We start from the raw sequence: 25,908 nt of genomic DNA, 5'->3' as shown, positions 1-25,908 counted from the left end.
TTCCTCAGTGTTCATGACACCGCATGTGTGGCACGCTTTTAAAATAAGACTACTCCTCGCCACAACTGCCGCAGATGAATTTGTGCTCATGATGTCATCTGTGGTCGCCATCGCCATGACCACATTATAGCAGTGGCTAAGCAGTCCTGAAGGCACCAAGCCAATGCGGTGTCATGTGTGGCACTAAATGCAAGAACGAATGGGCACGAAATGTTCCTGTCATTTCTGTATGGTTCCCGCTGACACCTGCAGTGATGCCGACTCCACCGCTTCATTTTGGTTGGGTGCTAGCGTCACTCTCACTCTTTTGTGTCACACATTTGGGGCGCCTTTTACTCTGCATACTTTGGAGTTATTCAAATTAGCCAGCGTGTTGCCAGATACCTACGAATTGACACGAGTTATTCCATTAAACAATGCTTGAGCTTGTCGACCAAAGGGCGAGTCAGATATTTGATTTTCTGAATTAATGAGGGTTGAATGAAAATATTTTATGGTATTTGTGAGCTTTTTCTGAATGCAAGAGTCCTTGTACATGCTGAGAGCCAGCTACTCCGGCTTCTCATGAATAGGCACATCATGTCAGCGTGGCAAGCGAGTCTTTTACAAGCAGAAAGGTCATATCTGCTGCACACATTTTTCTTGTATATCTTGGACTAAACATTGTATTTTTGCCTTGTTGCAATGGTAACAATAATTGCATTTGTCAAAGTGTGCGTGACAACAGCAGCAAGCTAGCAACGATGATGTCATGACAACCAATTTGTTGTACTTCAGAAAAAAAAAAAAAAAAGTTGCAGCTGTTCCAGTAGGATAGGATAGGAATAAACTTTATTTGTCCAACGGTTATTGATGTTGGTGCCCGGGGCTAGGCTGCCAGGGGTCCATCACCCAAGGAAAATCTTTCGAGATCCTCGGCAACGGCCCTGGCCCGCTGGACGGCCCACTCCTGGTCTTCGGGTGCCTCACTGAGGAGGGCGGCTTGCCATCTCTCAGTGAGGCGCCCCGCTTCAGAGGGTCCTGCTGTTGTCTTCCCCCTTCTTCCTTGTCCTTCTTCCTCATGGCATTGGCATTCCCAAAGCACATGGGCCATGTCGACCCGTTCGTGCTTGCACCACGTGCAGCAGGGTTCCAGTATGACCTGCACCAATCCTAAAAATAGTGCAACGTCGCAGAGTGCCTGTGCAGTGCTAGCTGCTACAACGAATGGTCTGGGAAATGTGGGCCAATCGTGAAGTCAGTCCAGTCTGACACAGCATTTCAATGTGCTCGCTGCCATGAGGGAATAACAACAGAAGCTTTCGCATTCACGCTTTTATAAGAAACTTGTTGCTACACAACATGACACGCATGAAAGACAGTGGTAACATTGATTATTGTTCATGCATTTCGTTCCTGTGTGTGTGAAGTAATAAGAAACTGGTGTATGTGCACATGCTCACACATGTGCAATGTGATGTGATGCATGCACCAGTTGTCTCAAACAAGTCAGTTGGTGTTGGCACAAGAAAAGTGTGCATGCGATTGTGGCCCAGTAATTACGCTGCCGGGCTGTTGTGCTAGGAAAGCAAGGTTTGGTCCCATGATTGGACACACATGTTTTATTGAAGAGGCCCAAAACGATACGTGACAGGAACCTACCACGAGGTGCCTGATGTGAGGCAGGGAATGCTTGACGTTAAATATTGCTGTTCTAGCCCTTTGAACTTTTGAACTGGGAAGCATGTCTTTTCATTCATGTCTTTTGCTTCCATGAGATTGAGGAACTTAGGTAAAGATGCGCCTTTCCAGATTGATGTCCACTGAACAATGATAGCGTAGAGACAAGAAGGTGTGCCTGCTCTGCGTATTCTGGTTTTGCGCTTACATTTGTTTTGAACTGTTCTTGTGTGGCCCTGCCCTTTGTCTCTAACTTCAGGGACTCGGTGGTTCGCGTCGACCCTGAGGCCTACGTGCAGGAGGCCCACTCCAGTTTAGGCTTCACCGAGAAGCTTGAAGAGCTCAGAGATGCTGCTGCATCAAAGAAAGATGAAGCGTCTGGTGAGCGTTGTCCTGCCGCTTGCAACAGCAGCAGTGTTGTGTGTTTTGTTGCCTCTGTACGATGCTCTAGGCAAGTGCATGGTGTGATTACACTCCCTTACAAAGGTTGTTATAGAAATCATGTTGCCTTCAATAAATTTATTTAATGGTACTCAGTGAATATCAAGAACCATACTTAAAAAGGTTAATAATAGGCATTCTCTTACAAAAGTTATGGGGACTGTGTCGTACTTGGTATGCTTTCTGTTAATATTCAGTTGAATACCAAGCACAATTTTTAAAAACCTTAATGGAGGGCATGTTGTAGAAATTCTGTTGTCTGTTCATTCTGTTGCATTAGATGTGCTTTCTGCTGATATTAAATCAACAATCATTTCTACAACTGTCAGTCCAATGCAGCCACCAGCCTTGAAATTCACTGAACCTGTAATTGTAGGCAGAATTTGTAGCATCCATAAAGAAATTGGGGAATTAAAGTAACACACAAAAAAAGAAAAGAAAAGATAGTTGGGAAGAGGATGAAGTGAAACATAGCTAAAAAAAAAGCTTTTGCTGAGCTATATTTAGCTAAAAGACTCTTTTGAACAAACTACTTTTCCACCACTAACACAGAGGGCTTGTATGAACATGCTGGCCAGGTTCACATAGCATCCTTTTTTAAAATTTTTTAAAAAGTTTTTGTTAGTTATAATCTATAAGCTTGGTGCCGTTACAAGTCAGTAAAGTGCCTTCTTAATGTCTTCCACTTGCTGAGTTTTGGAAATGTCACTTTGATAATGGAGAAATTTGAAAATTAGGAAACCCTTATTTAAATTGACATTTGGTTATCCGTTTGCTGTAATCTCCAAGAGTGGCCTTAATGTGAATGCACAGGGTCTAAGCCTGAACTGTCATCATACCCTTACTTTTCACCCATTATTGTTAATGCAATAGAAAACGTTATCAACATTACTTGGGGTGGCTATGGTGTTGGGCTGCTGAGCATGAGGTCGCAGGATCGAATCCCGGCCACGGCGGCCGCATTTCGATGGGGGCGAAATGCGAAAATACCCGTGTGCTTAGATTTAGATGCACGTTAAAGAACCTCAGGTGGTCGAAATTTCCGGAGTCCTCCACTATGGCGTGCCTCATAATCAGAAAATGGTTTTGGCACGTAAAACCCCATAATTTAATTAATTGACATTACTTGGGCGCTCACACTTCTTTCTGTGGAAAATTGATGCCAAGTTGGGTGGTGTGATAATTGCGTGGGAAAATTTTTCGAGAGGATGTGATAGGTGCCAAAATAGAATAATTAAGTGGCTGTAAATTGTGCTTCTCATTTCATCCACTGTAAGCTAAAACAAAAAAAAAATATTACTTCTATACAGCACTTACCTTTGTCCCAAGAGCACAGTTTCTGCCCAAGCAGGAATTGTAAAGGCCTTTTATTTGCTAAAGTAATCACTAATGGTCAAAGACTGCCATGTGCAATCATCCCCTATACTTGTATGCTATTGCCTGCTATATGTACATATTGTATAAACCTTTTTGTCTCCCCCAGGTCTGCTCCAAGAGTCTGTCTCTCGTCTTTGACCCCGAGTCGCAATAGGCATCACGGATTTTGATGGCATCTGCTTGGGCCTAGTTAATTTTTTTTCTCGGTTAAGACGGACTGTTGCATTCTAGAAGAGCCGAAGACTGAACTTAGCAAATGTCAAGAATAGTTATTTAGCCACAGTGGGGGGGGGGGAACCGGTGCTGGGCATTTCAAAGCAAAATAAAAGAAACAAACTTCTTGACCTTCATTTTCACTGCTAAAATCAACTTACTACGGTGAAATGTAATGAAAATGTCATTTTGAGAAAAATATTTTATCAGTTTAAGGGGACTTAGTGCTTCTCTTTAGTTTTGCTTTAAGATGTTCCTTGTAAAAGTTAGCCGAATCATCCTGTATTTGTGTTTGTGTCTGGCGATGCAAGTTGAGATGTTGTTCCTCTCCCGCAGGCAAGCCCTCTCATCCCGAAATACTGTTCCTCGGTACTGCGTCTGCGATTCCGGGGAAAGACCGTAACGTCAGCGCCATTCTCATCAATGTCAGGTGTGGATTTGACATCAAGGATTATTGTCTTATGTTGAGTAAGACAGGGTTCTTAACAGTGTTACGTACTGGTGCTGCTGGAATAGCAATATAACATAATTGTAAAAGTTGCCGGTTTAAAAAAAAAAACGCATTTTTAGTACCATTACATAATGTATGTAACATAGCTTTTTGTGTAAAGCTTATGTTGCAACCTCAAGAAGATTAAAAGAAAGCAGCATGCCATGTTGCTTTTCTATTTCTGGAGTCTTACTGAAAATGACTTAGCAAGTTTGGTTCCCAGCCACGGTGGCTGGGAACCAAACTATGCACCAAACTTTTGCATTCTAGTGTGGGTAGAATGCAAAAAAATAAAATAAAAATAAAATAAAAAATATCATGTACACCATGCTTTGAGTGTGCATTGAAGAACACCAGGTAGCCAGAATTAAACCAGAGCCCTCAGCTATGGCGCCTCTCTAGCCCCTGTGTTTCTTTGGGATATGTAACCCTCTTGATTGATTGATATATTGTTATATGAATAAGATTATTTGTGATGTTTGGTGTGCGTGTATGCGTCATGCCAAGACCAATTCGGAGCATAGGTTGGCAGAAGCAGGTGCCTGCATCTCGCGATTGTGCACCGTGTTTAAAACATTTTCGCCTTGATGACGACTGATATTGTTAATGTGTAATGTTATTGTCACTTTCCTACGGCCATTCCCATGACTTGAAGTACGTCATAGTAATTCACTCAAATCAATGTCAAAGAATTCAGTAAACCATTGCTCAAGGAGTGCTGCATAATTAAAGCTGCTAGTGTAATGATATGCCTTGATCTGTCGGGTTTGTTACACTAAATCTATGTTTAAGTAATTGGATTGATTGATTCGTGTTGAATGTTGCTTTACTGTGTGCAATTTCAGTGAGGACATGACAATCCTTCTTGACTGCGGCGAAGGCACGTTTAATCAGCTCGTTCGGTTCTACGGCCTCGAACGTGCCAGGCACATATTGAGTCGACTTGATTGCGTATTTATCTCGCACCTTCATGCTGACCATCACTTGGTGAGTCATTGAAGGAGCCTTGCATTCTGTGCCAGCATAGAACAAAAGACAGTGCCTTCTCTTTCTTGTTGTGTGTTAGCATCGGTAGCTTTGTGCTGGTGGTATCAAGCAGAGGTATGTTGGTGTGGATACCGATAGCTTCACGTCTTTTTGTCCGGCAGACGATTGTAGTTCCAGAAGGCTTCTGCATTAAGTGAAATGCATTGCTGGAATTTCAATACGCTGGTGCGATAAGAGGGAATGTGGCAGTTGGGCTGGTTACATACAATTTTCAACAAAAGTGAAGGTAAATATAATTTCAGGTAGGCAAATTTACCTGGCCACAAAAGTTATTGGAACGAAGCCGAAACGCAGGAATTGTGAGAAACATTCACGTACTTTGCTGCCTGTGTGTACAGCTGGCAACTATGAGATGCACTCTGTGAATGAGCTTGTGGCTTATGCACTGCATCTTTTAATCCTAGGCTGCATGCACGTGGTGCAAGAGGTACTCAAGTTTTCCCACAGTTTTCAGTACTCAGAATATCTTAAAGCTACGATGCGCTAACAGAAAGATATTTCGTGACATTGCTGTGCTACATTGTTGGTTCATGGCCACAGCTTTACGTCAATGTATGTTAGATGCGCACATTGGACGTCTGGCACGGTGTAATCACTGTAGTGAGATGGTCACTTCATGGAACTGACACGTGATACAAGAACAGCGCAAACTAGACAGCGTAGAGAAATAAGAACAGATAGGACAAGCACTGTTCCTCTTTCTCTGTGTTGTGTAATTTGCGCTGTCTTTGTACTGTGTACATACAAAAACTAGTGCAGTTTCGACTTCGATTGAATTGCACTGACAAGCTGCCCCAGTCGCGAGGGACAGTAAAAATGAAGGCATAATTGCAATCAGCCAGCCAAACTTTCTTTAACACATGGGAGAGGTTAATTGTACACCTTCTCTTAATGCGGACATTTCAAAGTGACGGTATTTTTGTGCACAACACATTGCACTGAATGTACATGCATAAAACCTGATGCAATATCAGCATAATTAATCTGAGACAACTTCATAGATAAGTCGTGTTAGACTTACAACTTGAAATGCATACATAATGTCCATAGTCTAGTTCGTTTTTTTACAATTTGCCACTCTAGGTCAGCTGTGTGCTGCATTTGGTTACATTTGGTGAAATTTTAGCAGTTAGTGTTAATCTAAGATACAAGAACCAGTTTCTTCTTAATAGGAACTCGCGCTGTATGTGACTTCAGTTTCAGCTGTAAGCTGCCTGTGTCTGTGGAAACCACCTCAATGTTTCTTGCTTTTGATGTGCAGGTGTTCTGAGGGCGAAAACTTAGTGTAGTGAAAGGTTTGGAAACACATACATAAGGAGGTCCCATAGTCAAAGACTGTATTGGAACACACAGGCTTCATGTGGGTGCTCTGTTTTGTTAAACAATGGAATAATCTTAATCTTGTATAACACCATTCAGGTAATGTTACTTATAACTAAGTTATGTGTTACTGCTGAGTCAAATAGAAATCAATAATCTAAAGTTTGTTCTGTGCTAGGCAACAGTGTGTCAATAATAGTGCTGTTGAGTTGCACGCATTTGGTTTGTTGCTTCTTGGCCATAGTTGTTTGCCGTCACCCTTCCTGTTTCTGCGACAGAGGGTTCCAATTTTATTGTGATTAGCATTCTTAGGGAAGTACACCCACTTTGCATTATGTATCTAACCTCCATGGTGTACCGAGTGACCCAAGTCATCTACTAGCTGGGGCCGCTGAATATGTGACATTGGTATGTGCCCATTCCTGGCCATTTGCCCCGAGTGAATGTGTCAAGGTGACGTGAGTGGTATGTTGCCTTAAATATATTAGTGATAGCGTCCCATCCATTTCAAGTGCAGCCACTTGATGGATAGCCACTGCAACTTGCAATGACGATCAGCCGGCGTTTCAGCGGAGGCCCACGTCGCTTGCTTGAAGCAAATGTGGGTGACAAACCGCCAGCGCAGCCTTGCCGAAACAGACAAAGAACAATCACTGTAATCGTCATAACATATAAAACATATTATCCTCCATTACACACCCATCTTAAGAAATATTGCCAATCACATTAACATCGCCGATCATCTCCGTAGAATGGATGTGCCACTAATTTTTTTTTCCCATTTTGTCATGGTGCAGTATCTAATGCACATTGAAAGCTAATCATCTGACGGTTGTCCCGCAATCTTTCCGTAGGGTTTGGTCAAAGTGTTGAAAGAAAGGCAATCTGCCTTTGAGATTCTGGGCATTCCTTACAAGCCTCTTCTTGTGGTGGCCCCGAGGTTTATGGTGCCGTGGATGGCCCGCTGTAGCCGGGCGTTCGACTCGGTGGCGGAACTTTTCAGGTGAGCAGTCTTGCAAATGTTGTGCTCATGAACAGCTAGAGCTACAGCCCAACCTGCTTAAAAGAAGGCCGGTTATAAAATATATATTGGTTGTAAGAGCGAAAAGCCGAGGCGCCATCAAGAGCAGCTGTGGTACATGTTCTGTGGTAAAATAACCCGCTTACTAGAATGGCTCCAGGCCATGTTATTGGTGATAAGAATGTATGTGGCTACTGTGAGCCGGCTTAAGGAATAAAAAGCTATGATTGTAACTCGGACGACAATGCAGTAGTGCAACCTGCCGTCGTTGTGTTGTCATCGTACAGATGATTGGCAACTATTAAATCCCTATCGGCGTGAAGCTTGTGAGCTGAAGCTCCCGCAAATCCAAGGGTGGCACTCAGTATCAGAAAGCGCTGTAACGCGCCTCTATACGGAACGACGGCTGCCGACGACCATGCTACCAGGGCAATGTTTCTTCAGCTCAGCATAGCCTCCGCGAGCGACTTGGCGCAGTATGACCACGCATGTGAAGTGAGCCGCATCTCTTTAGTGTAGCCTTCAGAGCAGGAGCAGCGAACAGGTGTGCACCCTCCTCAGGTCGAGGACCTTCGGCAAGACTGGCGTACCAAAGGGGTGACTGGACCGTTTGGGGGCGGACAGCAGCAAGTGTCTTACGGTGCCGCTGCTGTTCGACACCTTCGGAGGAAATAGAGAGAGGGAAAGTGGTGGCCCGTGCGTGCGAAGTTCGAAAGTGACCTCGCTGCGATGCGGCTCCTATGCTGCGCTATGGCGCCACAATGAAATGGCCACCGCAATATCCACACTCTCCCCTCCTAAACTGCCTTCCCACTGGTCTGACGTGGGCAGATTAATGAAAACTGAACATGGAACTCGGAGAGAGTGCGATAAAAGGGAAAAAAACATGCAGTATTTATTCACTTCGCACGACAAAAGTATTATTTTCGTTTGTAGCCGCAGTGGCCTAGCACAACGACAGCGGCCTCAAACTTATTGAAGCTGCGTGCCACCTTTTCAGCCAGCCCCCTCCCTCTTCTCGGCAAACACTCGCACGGCAAATTCCTAGTTGGTGTTACGTATTCTCCGTGCATGTGCGTGGTGGTGCTGCAGAAGTCCCGGGGCGCCTTTTTCATTGCCGGGTGCTGTTCTCGTCGCGACGATAGCATTCATAAGGCTGACGTAATGCGCAGCTTCTGCCACTGTCGGGCCTGAATTGTCTGTGCTGTCGCTTTCCGTGTCGTCCTCATCACTGTCGCTAGTCGACACTTCGGCAACAACAGAGGCAACGATGGCGAAAAGTCGAACCTTGCAGCCGACATCTCTTCGCGGTCGCAGCAGCGCTGCCGAGCAACTTCTTCACATTCCAAATGCCACACACCGTAGTCAACAGTAGATCCCTGTCGCGTGCCAGCGCCGACTTCCTCGTGTCACGTTCGATAGTGCGAACGATGTCTAATTTTTCTTCTATGCTGAGCACCCGGTGTATTATTTTATCTGAGCTTCAGCATGACGCGAGTCCCGTCTTCCACGACGCCACAACGCTCTCAGACACGACGCTGAAATGATGTTGATGTGACTTCACGCTCAAACACGCAGGGCGCACAGAGGCTGTTGTTTTGATCTCTGAGGCTTGTTGTGCTGCCGGGCCGCCCGATGGCGATGACGCACCACCGTGTTTGCGCAACAAGAAGTGAAAACGCTACGTTTTAACCGATGCGTACACAATAAGCTAGTACGGTTTATGCGGATACAAAACACATTATGTTCAATGGCCGATGAGTCGGGGATTTGACTTTACTACTTTTAAAACAAACTACTGTTTAAGCGGGTACGGTTTAACGAAGTTTTACTGTAGTGGACTGCCACGTTCTTCTTTGTAGTAGCCTTTAATGAAAACAAACCAGACTTGTGGAGTTGTGGCTGTTTATACTGCCCTATAGACTGAACAGCAAGACCACTGCACATCTAGAAGGGAGAGGAAAAGGCATCAACTGTGACAGATGCCGCCATTTTTTAGAGCACTTCGAGGCACTCTCACTTTTAACCTGGGAGCTGGATTGAGCTCATTGTGGTGTTTACGCCAAGATGCTGCTGCAAGTTCTGTTGTCAATTTAGCAGTAGCAATGTGTCCTCTGGCGAATTGCTCAACATTAGGCTGCAGCACGCTTTCTTTCACTTCAGAGCAGGTTCCAAATTGTGGCAATGCAAGTTGGAGCATGTTAGGAGCCAACTAATTGTACCGTAAGCATCAGCAAAGGATTCCAGGGAACAGGAGAAAGTAATATTTTATCACATAATGTGTCTGTAGTTTTGGCTGTCACTGCACTTTATTCTTTTGTTTTATTTTTACTCTTGTTGGAGGACGTTCCTCATTACCTCAGAACTGCCACTTCGTTTGAGAGCAGAATTTCTAATGGAACCTGCTCCTAGGGGTGCTTAATGTTTCGATGAAGGTGAATTTGACACATTGTTCCTGATATCTCGCAACTTATGTTTTTCACTCCCGTGTCCTTTTCCAGGTATGTGGACAATGCTTTGCTGCTTTACGACCAAGTGTCACCATCTCCAGAGAAGTTGGAGTTGCTACAGAAGTTAAAGCTTAAAGACGTGAGTTGGTTTGTGTTGCTTTGTTTCCTAGCAGTGATATAGACAACAATGTTTTCTTCCTAGGCAGCCTACAAATTTGTTGTCTCATTTTATGTGAAATGTTGCCGTGTTTTCTCGGGGGTCCTTAGCGTGTCCGATCACTGAAGTGATGCATATATGTTTTTCCTTTTTTTGCCGCTGAATAAAAAAATATTGGTGTTTGATTCAGCATTTGAAGCCGCCTTATGAAAGGTACTTATGCTCAATTTGGCGTACTGCTTGTGGTTTTGTTTTTGACTTCTGAAAATTGTACATGTGGGCTTATAGTATCTCCTCCATATTTTTGGGAATGCTTGCGGACGTACTACGTAATACATACAGTAGAACCTCGTTCATACGTTTTGCAAAAAATAAACACGAGAAGAAACATACTAACTGGGAAAACATACAATCCGAAGCAACTAAAAAAAGTTTGACAGACCTAATTGTAATAGTTGACATCTACATAATGCGAAGCGTGGCGCGGATTGGTGCAGCACGAGACACCGATACACATCAAGCTGGTGATGCTCTGGTAGTGCGAGATGCGTTTAGTTGTTTTGCCATTGCCTAGCGTTTTGAGACCGCAAAGGGAAAACGAAACGAAATCGAGCTGGAGGGGGTGTCGGATGCCCTGGGAGCGAAACATTGAGCCGCCTGTAGGAGGGAATGGCCACGTGTTTGGGTTATCGTCTATCGCAGGCGTGCAGCACGCCTCCAAGGGCACCCCGCTGTGAAACAGATAGGTGAAGATGCTTATCGCAATAGAGTAGGCGGCGATAGCTGTGAACGTGGCGTGCGACAACTCGGGAGGTGATTTGCCGGTACCGGGATAAGAAGCTGAGTGTGCGGCGTCATTTTTAAGTGAGACAGGCGCGCAAGCATTGCGGTGAGGCAGTCGCGGCTGCTGTTCTCCATTGCGCGTGCGTCACAAGTTTTTTTTTATTTGCATACGATCTAGCGACCCGAAAACGTATCATACGATCGCAGTTTTAGCAATGTACTAAATGTTGGTTCCAAAACATAATTTTCCTTGAACGTGTGAGCCAGTAACAACTAAGCATAACTAAGTTGGACAATTTTTTGTGTTCTTGATCGGGAACGTTGGCACCTGGAAACCGTATGTAACTGGATCATATCAATGAGGCCCTACTGTATGTACTGTTTTACTTGTGTCTGTATGTTTACAACTTCATTTCACTGTTTGCTGCAATTATGTATTTCATTTATTTATTACTGCCTGTCAGCTGCCGTGCGTTATGTACCCACGAGCCCGAGGCACCATCAAGCTTTTTAGGGCACATTCACAACAGCGATTGACAGAGGTCGCATGACCGACTGCGACCGGGTAACAAGGATTGACTCCCAGTGACCGATATTCACATTGGGAATTGTGAACCGCCCCTTGCTGCACCAACACGTCTCCCAATATGTGCCGCTCAGTGAGCTCGCACCGCCATCGTCAAGTAAAATAAGCATAAGCGTACTTCTTGCGCCGCTGATTAGGTTTGCGACTGCGGTTGTGCAAACAAAAAATTGGGCAGCAAGACAGACTGACCCAGAACTGACCCAACTTGGTCGTGCGAACTTTCTGGGTCTTCTGTGTGAACGAGCCCTTACTGTAGCTTCTTGTCTGAGGTCCCTCCCAAATCTTGGGTGGACAAAGACGGAGCCTGACGTTTCACTCTCCGCCCCATTTCTAATTTTTGTCTTTTCCTCTGTGTACACACCCAGTTCAGCACTGTGCTGGTGCTGCATTGCAAGAATGCCTACGGTGTGACCATCACCGCAGAGACGGGCTGGAAGCTGACCTACTCTGGTGACACCATGCCGTGTGATGCCCTTATCGAAGCCGGTCAGTGCCCTGGCCTTTGCTGTTTTCCGGGGCACTTTCCGTAGTGATAGAGCCTGATCGGGATCAGGTCTATAAATTTGATTGGCCCCATCTGTAGAATGCTCAAGATAGTCAATCACAATTGAAAAAGTTCTATTCTGATCAGGCTTGATCGCAATTGAAAGTACCACGTGTGTATATTACTTTATGTATTTATTTATTTATGTATATGATTTATGTATATACATTACTTCCTTATCAAGATTGTCTGTCCTTTCGGCCGACATTGGCTGCCAGAAAATTCAGCAAAAGCTTGCTGTGCACCGCCGAATGACTAACCCCCGTATGCAGAGATGCAACTTAAGTCGAAGCACATGCTTGACTTGATCCGAGTGACGCCTATCGGGAACGCGCCGAAGGAAACGCAGTGAGCGTCTTTGGGCACGTTAACGCCAGGCGTCATCTAAATCAAGTCAAGCATGTGCTTCGACTTAAGTTGCATCTCTGCATACGGGGGTTAAACATGGTTTTCTGCCATGTGTTCCTCAGTTAAATTATTGCTTTCTACAACGCTTGTCAGTGTACGTAAAGGGTCAATCACTCACTTTCACTGGCACAGGTGAGGCCAGTCCATCAATCAGTCAAGCAAGCAATCATTCAGTTTTATTGCAAAAAATAACTATTACGAACATTCTGATGATTCACAAAGCACATTGTGCTTATTGACCAATCAGGCAGTGGTCGAAACACATAATTTAGCGTTCAAGTATGTCAGAGAATGTAACGCACGGTAAGTGTATCAAAATTGCTTGCCACGGAGCATTTTGACGAATGAAAAGCTATCACCTGTGCACACACACACACAAAAAAAAAAGCAGAAAAGAACTAACAGTTCAGCTGCTGGTTATAGTACATATATTGCAGAAAATGATTAGGATTAACGCGCTTGGAATGAAATGGCATGTCACAGTTACAGGGACAGCTGGAGTTATGGAACCATGAGCAGGTTGTTGTCTGTGGCATGAGTAATTGGTGCATTGGTTTCGGGATGGACACAACCTCCCAGAGCACTGTCTGCAGATACGGCTTGACCTGTATTGTGAACCTTGGGACATTACTATCCCTGGAGGAGAAGCGGGAAGAAATGAGACCCACACGGCAGCACTGAAGTGAAATGCGGACATGGCCAGTGGGACACTGGACTACGACGCTGTGCGTTACGCCCTTCGCAGCGTTGATGGAGATCAGTACTTGCTAATTTCGCAAAGGGAACTGTAGTTCGCCTGAATGGGTGATGTCTAAACATAGTCAGAAGAGTTTGATTTGCACGTGACGCGGGACGTGGCTCATGTGTGGAACTGTTGACAACGGCTGTGTGATGTCCTTGCACCTTTTGAAGTGGGCACGGTGTAGCAAACTCATATAGTGATGCGGATAGGACAGTGTTGTTAACCAGATTTGCCCGGGAACCTAACAATGCTGCCAGTGCTCTCCTTTAAGCGAGGCTGTGCAGAAAATCTTGCAGTTGTTATTTTTTCATACAGAACATGCCGCTAGAAAAACAGATGGCATGACATCATGCCCAATTTGATGTTTCTTCTAGTAAAACATTTGGGACTTAGCTGCACATGTTGTTTATATAAAGACCAGGTAAATCAAATGTAAAAGGGGAACGTTCTGTAGTCTTTCCACCGACAATTTTCCTTCTTGTGCCATCAAAGCTGGTTTTACCTGTGCACGTTTCTCGTTTCACACCCTGCTCCTCCATACAGGAAAGGGAAGCGACATACTCATCCACGAGGCGACGATGGAGGACGACTTAGCCGAAGAAGCCATTGTCAAGACTCACAGGTGAACATCACAAAGGCTGAAAAATGAGGTGTCACTTGAGGGAATGAATAATAGAGAGAAAAATGGACACTGCACTCCTTCTATGCATTCTTCAGTTATCCAGTATGACAGATCTGTTATCTGTCTATTGCCAATATAATATTAGTAGTACTTTGCAAAGTGATGCACCAGTAATGTATAAAATACACTTCCAGCTAAACCACTGACTTGTGCGTACCCAAACATTGTACAGAGGAATTTTACCCATGTTTCAGTGCGTATTGCGTAATGTTATGCTTGGAGGCGCGACATGCCTTTTTCATCCATAATGAATCGAATAATTCTTAATTTTAAAATTGCATAATTTGAGACCACCTTAGTTATATCACCGGCAGCAGTTAATGGAAGTTGACTGCAATGGGTACAGGTCGCATACAAAGTATAGACAGTGAGCGCTGTTGTCATCTACCTACAATGTGGGCATCTCTTTCCTTTAAGTACAATAGACTCCCATTAGGATAAACTTAAAGGGACCATGAAAATTTGTTTGGCAAACTGAAAGGGACTGTTAAAACAGATTTTGAAGGTGCCTTTTGAGGCTGTCTTAACGGAATTGATCCAGAAAACTAAATATCTACTATTCCTAGTTTACCAAATATTCACAACACAACAATAAATGAAACATCATCAAAACCAAAAGGCACATGTTACAAGAGATATTTATTATATTTGTGTGATATAAAGCATTGTGTTATGCACTTTTGTTTAAGCTATTAAATAATTGGTCCTTGCCGGCACTGTGGAAACTTGCACACTGTCTCAAATGCTGACATTTCTCCTAGCTTGCTCAAAAGCTTTTCTGTACCCTGATGCTGGGTTAAAAAAAAAAATGGCTGTGGCTTAGCTAAGGTTAAGCCCAGGATGCGAAGCATACTAGCCTTTATTTTAACGCGACAGCGTTGAGGAGCTCGTGTCGCAGAAAAGCCGGTGTCGTCGGCGTCGGCTCAGGCGTGCGGCGCTTGCTCAGGCGCACATTTTGTTGTCGCGCCGAACGCTGCGTTGCTCGACGCTCACCGCGTCCGATGCGGGGGGCGACGCTGCTAGCGACGGCGTGAGTTGGAGCCCCGTTTCTCCTCTGTCGTGACGTCACGGTGTCACGTGGTATTGAAGGCGACACCGCCGCGCCTGAGGAGCTGGGTTGAGCTCTCGTAATATGCTTCGCATAAAAAAAAGTGCCAAAGCACTCGGGCCTTATCATCCGTGTCATGCGTAAAACACCACTGGTCCGTAGGGCTCCTGGGCACCACCATTATCAGTTTGCAGAGGCATGTCGAAGAGTTACTCAATTATTGTTTCTGTATGGCCAGTGCTGCAGGTTTACACATTATTTTCAATACTGGCTTAGTTGTTTATGTTGACAGGCATACCATTTACTTCTTGGGGTCTTGGGGAGATAGCAGAGTCGCTTCGTCCTAGTCTGCTGATACGGGCCTTTTGCTGAGCCGAGTAGCAGGTGTCGGTTGTGGTTTCTGATGTTTCGCTTAACCAATGTTGCTATTAATCCTAAACGGATGTTACTTTTTTATTTTGCATCCGTGGGAAGCCTACCAAATGTTCATACATTGTTCCTGATATATGAAAATTAGGCTTAACTGGGTTTGTCTTGAGGGGTGTGTACTGCACTATTCCACATTGCACTTCTAATGCCGTCACCATACAGGCAGAAAACGCCTTGCAATCTGAAGTCTGTCAGAACATTGCTGAAGTTACAAGTCGCTTTCTGATCTCGGCAATATGCAGCCAGGTGTTGATCGATCACTCTGGGCCACATTTTAATCATGCTGTCGAAGTGCTTGTGGATGCCATCCAGAGTTTGAGAAATGTGCCGTTGTGCATGAAAGTGGAGACCACTGCACCTGTGAGGTAGCCGATGCAGCAGACGTGGCATGAGGAGTTGTGTTCAACCGCACTGCTGTCAAGTAAACAACTTAATTAGTTTTAGCATTGCGTGCAGAAGTGATGGTTGAACAGGCATGATTGTGGCTGATTTCCAGATTCCTCTTCTAATTTCGTTTATCTGGTGTGTCAAGATAAACGAGGTCACGATAAGACGTCTGTTAGCAGCTTGTGCTTGTTGCATCCTCATATTTTTTTTTCCCTGCAAGGAGTAATCGTGGAACGCCATGAACTGATTCAACCGCAGACGCTGTCGCGCTGCGCGAGCTATCTTAGTTTGAATGTTGACTGCCAACAATTACAACCGAGCGTGACCCGACACCGCACTGTTCATGCAGCACGACGAGCCAGGCAATCGAGGTTGGCGAGCGGATGGAAGCCAAATTCACCCTGCTGACCCACTTCAGCCAGCGTTACGCCAAGCTGCCCCTCATCTCGGACAAGTTCCACGGCAGCGTGGGCTGCGCTTTCGACCACATGCTGGTGTGCACGCTGCTTTGTGCATATAGAATTTTGCATCGTCTCAGAACAACAAACATCACCTCCATAAGTGGCAGAGTTTCATTGAAAGCATCGACCATTTGTTGTTGTCTGTATTATGGTCTGCACAGATGTGAACGCTGCATCTGAAATCCGGACACTGTTCTGGCTGCTGTAGCGGAATAGACCGTTTCACATGTGCATTGCACTTGGACACACCTGACCAGTTCGCAAGTTTACCTGATATAACTCATTAACTGCTGAAGAAAAAAAGAAGACTTGCCACATGGCAACATGCTGGCACCATAGAGTTTCTTGCTAAAATTACCAGAGAGCTCTGGCGCTGCAGTCCCCCAGCAACCATGGGAGTGGTGCATGGGCTTGTCTAACTTTAGTGCTTGTGACTTCAGAACATCCTTGTGGCTTTATTCACGAGGCTTTATTGGCGCAAATTTTGAAGCAATCCATTTTTCTCTGCGTAGAAGGCGATAAGAGTGCGCACACATGCATAATTGTTTTGCAAATTGTTGGATTTGTAGAGCAATACTTTCTTGAAGTGATGTATTTGCAAAGCAACAAAGCCATTTGAAGCCGGAAGGACAATGTTTAGGCAAATTCCTGCAGTACTGACCATCATCCTCATGCTGCCTAAACCGCTACGCTATGCTATCGTCCTCAATTCACTTTGCCTCCTTACCCGAGCACAGGGTAGCCAACCAGTTTACACTGGCTAACCTCCCTGTGTCCCATAGGCACTAGCGCCCAGACTTCTCTCCATCAGCATCACGAGGGCTTTTCAAGTGCAACAGAAAGATGGAAGACCAGAGGAATGGCAGGATAAGGCACTCGTTCCTCCGTACTTTCATCGCACTTGAAAAGTTCCCTACATGAACGTCAACAATGTAGCCCGCTTATCCATCTTGCCGTATTTTCCAGCACTTTCTCTTTTTTTTTTTTTAACACAGTGTGCTTACGCAGTTTTGAAGAACAGGTCTTATAAACAGTATTTTTAGATGCGTGGAAAAAAAAAAGTTTAACTTCTTTGCTGCTGTCATGTTTTAACGACCTACCGAATCAGAGGCCCTGAATTCAGATGGGGCACTCCGAGAGAAATGCTGATTTTGATGTTATACGTAGCCATCCAACAAAAAACACGGCATTTTGTCGTCCTATCGGACTCTGGAAAATGATGCTCTGCCCATGGTGCTTACAGCGGTGGCGAACGCTCCGAAATTCACGCAGCTGCATCCATTCGGGTGCACCAATTGCAGTCGTCGTGTCAACAATGGGGAACCATTGTTTATCAGGAGGTGCTACAGTAATTTGAGAGTGCAACTAAAATATAGTGGTGCCATCCAGTAGACACGCCATAAACTGCCAAGATGCTTTGCGCAATGTCAGACGCATACCTGTAGCAATGTTAGCTGCTTTAGTCCTATGCATCCAGCCAAATTCCGTCCGTGTCTGTTGCGCGGAACGCATGTGTTCCCATGTTCTGGCACGCTAATGCCCCAGTCTAATCAGAAGCTGAAGACATGTGCCTCAATATAAGCAGCGGACTTGCCGACGTAAAAATGCTGCATCTGTTACTTCTCACTAGTTAAAATTTACAATTAAGTTATGGGGTTTTACATGCCAGAACCGCTACATGATTCTGAGGCGCGCTGTAGTGGAAGGCTCCAGAAACCTGGACCACCTGGAGTTCTTTAACATGGACCAAAATCTAAGTACACAGGTGTTTTTGCATTTCACCCCCATCGAAATGTGGCTGCCGTAGCCGGAATTTGATCACGCGACCTTGTGCTTAGCAGCCCAACACCATAGCCACTAAGCAACTGCGGCGGGTTTCTCGCTATTTAGGCAGTGCTGCTGTTGGCATGTGAAATTTCGTTACTGGCATACTGAGTGTTATACAGGATGCAAGGAGATGCGAGATGATTCGTCTGCCAAGTCAGTACCTGTGCAGGGTGAAAACATGGAGATGTAAAGGCATTTGTGCTAGATGTACATTCGTTTTTCTTAATGAGCCCACAGAATTTCACTCAGGGCTACTAAGTAATGAGAGACTAATTTTGAATGTTCTGACAGTGTAGAAGTATTTCTAACTGCAATTAAGTGTTTTTCTTCAGGCAAAAAAAGTCAGAGTGTAAGAGGTAAAACAACTACTTTTGATAGTTCTTGCGATTATTGGGCGTTACAGCAGAGCACACTATTGTAGGTGTAGTGCTGCGAAGGGTTTATGATGCAGGAACCGTTGCAGGTGCGGCCAAGTGATCTGCCGGTGCTACCGCTGCTCTTCCCAGCATTGAAGAGCCTGTTTGCTGAACACTACGAAGAAATGCAAGAAAAGACTGCAAAGAAGCTGCGCCAGAAGGCGCTGCTCAACGCGTCGATGCACACGCCAGACCTCAAGCATCAAACATCTGCTCAATAGCGATGAATTCATGTGAATCGTGTAGATAAGTTGTATGTGTGATTTATATGTCACATGCCGGCTGAACATTTGTTTTAGTGCTACATATTGTACATTGTCAATGTTGATTGCATCGTCTGTATGTACAAGACGTAAAAATAACCGTAAATGACTAGGATATGTGCGAACAGGTAAATAAATGCTGATACAGCCAACTTGCAAACATGTATTTGTTTTTATTTAACCGGTTCAACACTGGACCCCACCGTCCAAGTCGGGGTGTGGGGAAAGAGGGGAGGGGTGGTAGCGAAATCACGGTACGTTAGTAGTACCTTGAACATCTATTGCATTTTGCGACGGATCGAACATCGCAAGCTGTGTTCTCTTATGGTGGCGCGACAGCGTTTAAGCCGGGTAACGTCCACATTCTGTCCCAGCATCACAGTGATCTGGTACGTAAGCTAGCATCCCACCACCTGATCCCTATAAAACGGTATCGAAGGAAATGAACGTTTTGTCTTGGGTTAATTATGGGGGCCAAACTAAGAATCGGGGGTACTGTACAACAAAACAGACGCTATTAAGATAAAACAAATATGTCGGTTGAAACGTACTACTGATGAAAAACAAAATAGAGATATAGCGCCCGCATTCCGAAAGAAGCGATATTTTGCGACATACTACGCAACCTGCTAAATGTAAAAGAACAACGAACGGTAAAAAATACGGAAAGAAGTTACAAAGAAAAGAACGCATCTGAAGGGCGTTCCCATAACGTTCACAACTGCATGGCGCCTTGTTTTGGCCACACGAAACACCGCAAAGCGATTCGTACTATATTTAAGTATCACTGCCATGTTTTCGTAGGTAGCAAAGGTGACGTACATTACTCGATCTCGTACATCCTCGCACAGGTCGTTCAAGAGAAATCCGAGGACGGCGCAAAAACGGCCAAACATGCCCGACGGCCAGACACTTGAAATCAGCTGCTGGGCAACTTGACAGGTGACATCGTGCCACGGTTTCCCATCGCTGGTGCTTGAGCGTAGGCGCGAACGCGCTTCTCAACCCGCGATGCATCACAGTAACGCGTCTTTGCAAACGTGTCCCTCTCCATAGCGCACGTAAGGCGAGCACCGCAGGTACTGCACTTGTTTTGCGTGGGATAACCAGGAACCAGTACAAACTCCGCCGAGTACTGAGGCAAGCGAAGGATGTGTGTAAATGCCATGTGAAACAACCAAAATATAAATAATCCAACCCACGTGACGCGCCGCGACCAATGGCGGTTCGGCTAAGCCTGACGTCACATGCGCAACCCAAGTGCGCGGGCTGGCAAGAGGCATCCAAAATGCCGTCGACTGCTGATCAGAAGGCAGCGCTGCCTACACAAACGGAGAAACCAAACCATTACAAGTAAGTTTCAGGGCTTGTCAGGGCTCCCACGGAGTCCGGGCAACGCGGTGAGCGCCGGGTCGTCACGCAGCGCCGTCTCGCTTGGATGTTTCAGTTACCTGAAGGAGTTCCGTGTCGAGCAGTGTCCGCTGTTCGTGCAGCACAAGTGCACACAGCACAAGCCGTTCACATGCTTTCACTGGCACTTCAAGAATCAACGGCGCAGAAGACCCATACGGCTCGCGCGAGACGGCACCTTCAACTACAGCCCTGATGTGTACTGCACAAACTACGACGAGACGACAGGGATATGCCCCGACGGTGACGGGTGAGTCCGGCTGACGTTCTCGCGTGCGGCCATGTATGCAGCGTTCGTTCCAAGTTTGTTTTGACGGGCGCGCTGCTGCACGGCCGCGGCCTCTTGCGGCATCGAATTTGCTTGCAGCGGCTTCGGCGGTTCTTCTAGAGCACGCGGGCGTCAATATCGCTCGCGCGCGTCGCTCGCGTGTCGCGTTAAAAACGCTCCAAAGTGTGGACATGTGCGTACTAAAAGCACTTGTAAACAATGTCGGCCATATTGTTTGACTACGCCATGTTGGCGCGAATGGTGACGTAACGCGGCAACTGGCCAATCGGGAAGGGCGAAAACTGTGGGGGCCCTTCCCTCCCAGCTACGTGCTCCGGAAACATTTTCTTTTTCTCTCTAGAGAGAAATGCAGCGTCGTTATAAACGCTGGCGTACCCTGAAATTACGTGAAAGAATTACGATACGCGGCCTCGACGTCAAGCCTGCGGGCAGCCGTTTACCACAGACTCCGGGATTTGCTTGAACGCCACTGACGCGCCAGCGTTTTTCAGCGGGTGGTAGACGGCCGAGGCCCGTCGCCGTTGTGGCGTTGGTCGCGTTTTCCCCCCGCCCGCTACCTCCTGTTTAACTTTTTTTTTTTTTCTGCGTGCGTTGCTTTTCTTCGCAGTTATTCCTTCCGCGAGTCGGCGGTGCTTTCCTCGCATGGCAACAACAGCTGTTCGTTCCGTTCAGTGGACGTATTGGCGACATCGACGCGAGAATCCAGTTCGTCGCGGCGTGTTGATTATAGTGTTGCGATTCTGTCGGGATTTGTTGCTAAGCGGGACAGTAATTTCAGTCGCAAGGGCGGCCCCAAACGTCTATGTGGAAAGTGGAAACAGATTTGCGTCGAGCGTTGCTACTTTGTGCTTGTCCACAGGTTGCCGTTGCATTGCCGAGTGGTAGCATGCCGTTCCTCATGATACTTTCTTGGCACGTCTAGCGCGAGCGGCACGTGAAAAAGAAAGAGAAACGAAACAAAATGAAGCCGTCTGCGCGCTCTAGATGGCTTGCCGATGAGTCGCGCAAGTCCGGGACGATTGCGTCACGGATAGAGCTTCCGTTCTCTTCACCAAATTCAGTAAGTTTTTTGGCGGAGGAGAAACAAAAAGTAATTGCATGAGTTGAAAGTAGTTGCTCAAAATATTAGAGCGAAATATTGTGTTCGAGATGTGCGCTAAGTGCGCGATCGAACAACGGGAAGCAGTCGGGAAGTGGTTCCGGTTTCGTTTTTGCCTGGTTCGTGGCTGTGAGCTCTAATGTTGCGGGCGGTGCTGCATTGAAAACAAGATTGCTAGTTTTAGTTGCTGTTTCTTGGTAGTCATCCACATTTAGGAAAGCCTGTGTAATTTTTTTTTTATGTAAAACTGTGAGCAGGTACGAAGTTGCCCATTAATGTTCGAAATGGGTGTTTAAGCTGTATTTTGAACACATTTATTGGCGGGAATATAAAAATGAAAGAAAGAAGGCATTGTTGACGCGTATTATAATTTAGCTTGTGGTAATCGAGTGAAAATTCTTTACAGCAAGCATTTCATTTTCAAAGCTCATTCTGTATATTGTTACTGGATTTATTTGCCACAGAATTACTCGACTTTGAAAGCAGATCGTGACTGTACCTCTTTTTTTTTTACGTTTTGTTCCAAGATAGCAGTGTGCAAGGTTAATAATCTTTTGTTGCTTTTGAAGTTGAAGAATACAGGCTTCAGCTGTGCTGCATGGAAGTGGAGAGTTGTCCAGAAGTTATTTCAAATGTATTGCAATCTCCAAGATGAGAATTGAAGCTGTGATCCCAAAGCAATCTACGCAATATTTCACGGTCACTGTCAAACGCCTCTGCGAAAGGTTCGGGCCATAAGCGTCACTCCAGTCCCTAGTTAAAATCCTGCGCTCATAATAAATGTCATCAACTATTTATGCCTGAGAAAGAAAAGTTCAGAAACTAGCCAAGCTAGGTAAAACATTAAACTGCTGTAACTTCAGCAAGTTCATTGACTCGCTCAGTCACCAAGAAATATTCAACCCATTTAAATGCATGTCTGTTATGCCAAAGCAATAGTTGTCAGTATCGTGACGAGATATTATTATTGCACTTGTATGATGAATAATGTGACGAGACTGAAGTTGGTGTTGGCCAATGTGCCGCCTGTTGTGTCGATTTCTAAAGAAGGAAGCACGTTGCAATGCTTTGAGTACAAGAAAATACTAAGTATCATGCCTGCACTTGTAGCGAATACATTCCTAAGGATGACCAATGTTGTGAAGCTGTTACTTACGCGAGGCCCTTATGACGTTTGAGCTACTCTTCCTTTTTCCTTTTCATTCATTTGTCACTGCAGCTATTTGCATACAATTATAGTTATACTTAGGCGGGGAAACATTGCAGTCATGCATTGTAAATTTCAGCTGTGTGTTTGAAGCGGTGGTGGATACCTTTGTGTTGCAATGTACATGATCCCCAGGTCACTATTGTAAGAAGACCGTAATAATGTAATAATTCTTTTTGCTGGTGCTTCCTTGTCATCCACTGTCAGTAAGGGGTAAATCCTGGTTATAATGTAGGCGGATGGCTGGTCGGACCATTGACACAGTGTTTTAAACAATAAGAATTGGAATAGAATTGCTACATTACACCGCTTAGCCTTGTGTGGTCCACCTTTCTTGCAAGTTGTAAGTGCTTTGCAGAAAGCTGCCTTTAAGCAGCACTGTCCTGGGTATTAATCTCTATTCAGGAGTGCAGATTATGGGGCTAAATAGCTATTAAAATGATTGGCTTAAAAAAAAAACTAAATTTGTTTTTTTACTGTAATTCTGCCATTGAAATTTGGCTTCATACATGCCCACTTTAAGATTTTATAGTAAACTGCCTTATTTTTAGACCTTGTTTACAATATTTTATTTTCACCTAGATTAGGGCAAGAGCTTATTTCGAACGAAAACGAATACAGCCACTGACTGATCTTTCATTGCCCGAGTTTACGAATGCATAAGCTATATGAACCTACCCACACAGCAGTCACACCAACTTATATATAACCAAGGTATAACGGCTGTCGAAATTTCGGCCATCAATTTGCGAATATTTCATGAACACATTTCGTAAAAATTTGTGGTGCATATCACTCTTGCTATGATTATGTATGGCAGTGTGCCTTTTGACAGCGTCCACACAAAGCAGAGCCTGCGAATCTTAATAGTCGCCAGCTTGAGTAATCGGTTTATCATCTCTTACCAAATTTTAGTAATTGTTAGCTACTCTAAGATTGGCACATCCGTGACTTGGAAATGCACTTGCATGGACATTGGAAAAGCTTGGATTGCTCGTTAACAACGCCGTCCATCTTGTCTCCCAAAAGTTGTACCAGGCCGAGTCCTTCCTCCAGCACACCCAACTAGGGCGTGCTGTTTGCTAACCGAATGAAAATTTCCCACTGCACCGATATCGGTGTGTTGCACCTGCTGATCTGTATCTGGTGCGTGCTGCGGGGTCATGTCGACAATAGGTGCCGCTTTCTGCACCGGACGGCGGGGGACACGGAGCGTCGCTACCATCTACGTTACTACAAGACAGGCATCTGTGTGTACGACACGGATGCACGGGGCAACTGCGTCAAGAACGGACCCCACTGCGCCTTCGCGCACGGCCTGCACGACCTGCGCTCGCCCGTCTACGACGCCAAGGAGCAGCAGGCATGCCTGGCCGGCGATGGCAGTTCGGCCAATGGCCCTGACGACGCCACAAATGGGGGACCCAACAGCTTGGACAAGGAGCGGAATGCTCTCAACGAGGACCCGCATTGGCAGGGTGAGCTTTGTGTGTGATGCTTCGAAGCAGTGCCGAAGAGATCGAAGTTATGCCGCTGTTCAAAATGTCGCTGTAATCGCTCTAGACAACACTGATCCACGCGTGCGCATTTGTTGAGTCTCCATGCTCTGCTGTAAGAATAAAATCAGTTGATGTTCAGCGCTTGACCTATTGTTTCCTACTTTTCTTCTTAAGTCTTTTTTTTTCCCTGTTAGTGCAACAGCGTATTCGTTAGTAGAAGAAAGTTAGTTATCCACTTAATACAGAACATATATAATGTCAAGAACCGCAAAGCAGAATATAACATTGAATTGTAATGCGTTAACATTTTAAGAAAGTACATCCACTCAATATTAAGGTGAATACAAATCGAGAGGTAAAAAGGTTTCCATAATAGGTTAAAATGGACAACATTTTGTTAAATTGAAATGGGGAAAAAAAATTTTTCGTTATATCGAGGTTTGTCTGTGTCTAATGATGTTTCTGACTCATTGCCCTCTCTCTCCTTTGCAGATACAAAATATGTTTTAACTAACTACAAAACTGAGCCATGCAAACGGCCACCCCGGCTCTGCCGGCAGGGTTATGCGTGCCCCCAGTACCACAATAGCCGAGACAAACGACGAAGCCCAAAGAAATATAAATACAGGTACGCTGTCTTCATAACTTGCTCATTTTTGTGAAAAGAAAATGTATATTTGACTCACTCAAACATGTAGATGTCGGAAGGTAAGTGTCATTTTAAGTGCGATGTACTGCTGGCATTAGTGCACAGTGCCCGCCATCTTGGTCTTCTGTGGTTTGCCGCGCTCTGCCTATAAAAGTGCGACATTCTTCTGTCGGCAGATCAACACCGTGCCCCAACGTGAAGCAAGGTGACGAATGGGGGGACCCGGCCAACTGCGACAACGGTGACAGCTGCTCCTACTGCCACACGCGCACCGAGCAGCAGTTCCACCCGGAGATCTACAAGTCAACCAAGTGCAACGACATGCAGCAGGCCAACTACTGCCCCCGGGGACCATTCTGCGCTTTTGCGCACGTCGAGAAGGAGATCTCGGCCGTCCGGGACCTCGGGCCCGACTACTCCACTAACCTGGCCGCCATCCTGTCCAACGCCCTGCCCTCTTCGTCATCCTCGGCGAATCACCAGGTGAGGGTGCTTGGTTTGCAGCTGTTTTTTTTCGTGGGTGGGTACTCGTTGCAGTATGTTGTGCAGCTAACCCTGGTTGTTGATGGTCTGCAAAACCCTTGGGGAAGGGGGGCGGGGTCTTTTGAGCGAGTTCAGCTGGGTCAACAAGGCCATTTAATGGACGCACCATTGGAAAACATTCCTAGTCTATTAGGTGGTCTATAGGTGGTATGAGCAGCAGCATTTTTTGTACACTGCCAAGCATGCTGGCTTAGAACAGTGGCAAAAATGCTGTCACCTGTGGACGCCTTTGCACCTGATGCCAGTCGTGCAAACTCTCGTCTAAGTGAAAGTAACCCCGAAAGCTATTGTCCGAAATTACCACCCCCAGGGTCGATGAGTGCAGTTGCATCAAGTAGCTTAGGGCAGCAAAAAGTGTGAACTGGTGACTGATACAAATAGGGAAAATCAGGAGTTAATTTACCTAGTTTTAGGCTATAATCCTTCTGCAATGGAACAGGTTGTTTGAAACAAATTAAAGC

The 25,908-nt window shown here is 45.5% G+C and overlaps 2 protein-coding genes and 1 long non-coding RNA gene across 4 annotated transcripts in view; 2 read left to right on the top strand and 1 right to left on the bottom strand.

Moving 5' to 3' along the window:
• Positions 1 to 18,911, top strand: part of RNaseZ (ribonuclease Z) — a 30,650-nt gene extending 11,739 nt beyond the window's left edge. For both annotated transcript variants that reach the window (XM_065454187.1, XM_065454185.1), the window contains exons 14-22: positions 1,919 to 2,040; positions 4,027 to 4,120; positions 5,026 to 5,167; positions 7,402 to 7,550; positions 10,070 to 10,157; positions 11,910 to 12,030; positions 13,782 to 13,860; positions 16,134 to 16,278; positions 18,536 to 18,911. In XM_065454187.1, the coding sequence (XP_065310259.1) occupies positions 1,919 to 2,040; positions 4,027 to 4,120; positions 5,026 to 5,167; positions 7,402 to 7,550; positions 10,070 to 10,157; positions 11,910 to 12,030; positions 13,782 to 13,860; positions 16,134 to 16,278; positions 18,536 to 18,709 (1,114 nt within the window). In that variant the 3' untranslated portion in view covers positions 18,710 to 18,911. The remainder of the gene's footprint in view (positions 1 to 1,918; positions 2,041 to 4,026; positions 4,121 to 5,025; positions 5,168 to 7,401; positions 7,551 to 10,069; positions 10,158 to 11,909; positions 12,031 to 13,781; positions 13,861 to 16,133; positions 16,279 to 18,535) is intronic.
• Positions 815 to 19,712, bottom strand: LOC135920118 (uncharacterized). Its single transcript, XR_010570178.1, has 2 exons — positions 19,574 to 19,712; positions 815 to 1,152 (listed from the first exon to the last, which is right to left on the bottom strand). It is a non-coding gene; the product is annotated as an uncharacterized lncRNA (long non-coding RNA).
• A 107-nt stretch (positions 19,713 to 19,819) lies between these two features.
• The window catches only part of unk (RING finger protein unk), a 28,800-nt gene continuing 22,711 nt past the window's right edge, over positions 19,820 to 25,908 (top strand). Inside the window, exons 1-5 of the mRNA XM_065454184.1 lie at positions 19,820 to 20,104; positions 20,199 to 20,411; positions 23,933 to 24,234; positions 24,748 to 24,883; positions 25,081 to 25,387. Coding sequence (XP_065310256.1) covers positions 19,971 to 20,104; positions 20,199 to 20,411; positions 23,933 to 24,234; positions 24,748 to 24,883; positions 25,081 to 25,387 — 1,092 coding nt within the window. The 5' untranslated portion in view covers positions 19,820 to 19,970. The remainder of the gene's footprint in view (positions 20,105 to 20,198; positions 20,412 to 23,932; positions 24,235 to 24,747; positions 24,884 to 25,080; positions 25,388 to 25,908) is intronic.

Source organism: Dermacentor albipictus, chromosome 8 (genome assembly GCF_038994185.2).
Source record: "Dermacentor albipictus isolate Rhodes 1998 colony chromosome 8, USDA_Dalb.pri_finalv2, whole genome shotgun sequence".
Taxonomy (NCBI): domain Eukaryota; kingdom Metazoa; phylum Arthropoda; class Arachnida; order Ixodida; family Ixodidae; genus Dermacentor; species Dermacentor albipictus.
The sequence above is the reverse complement of the archived record's forward strand: the minus strand, read 5'-3'. Positions and strand labels throughout refer to the sequence as shown.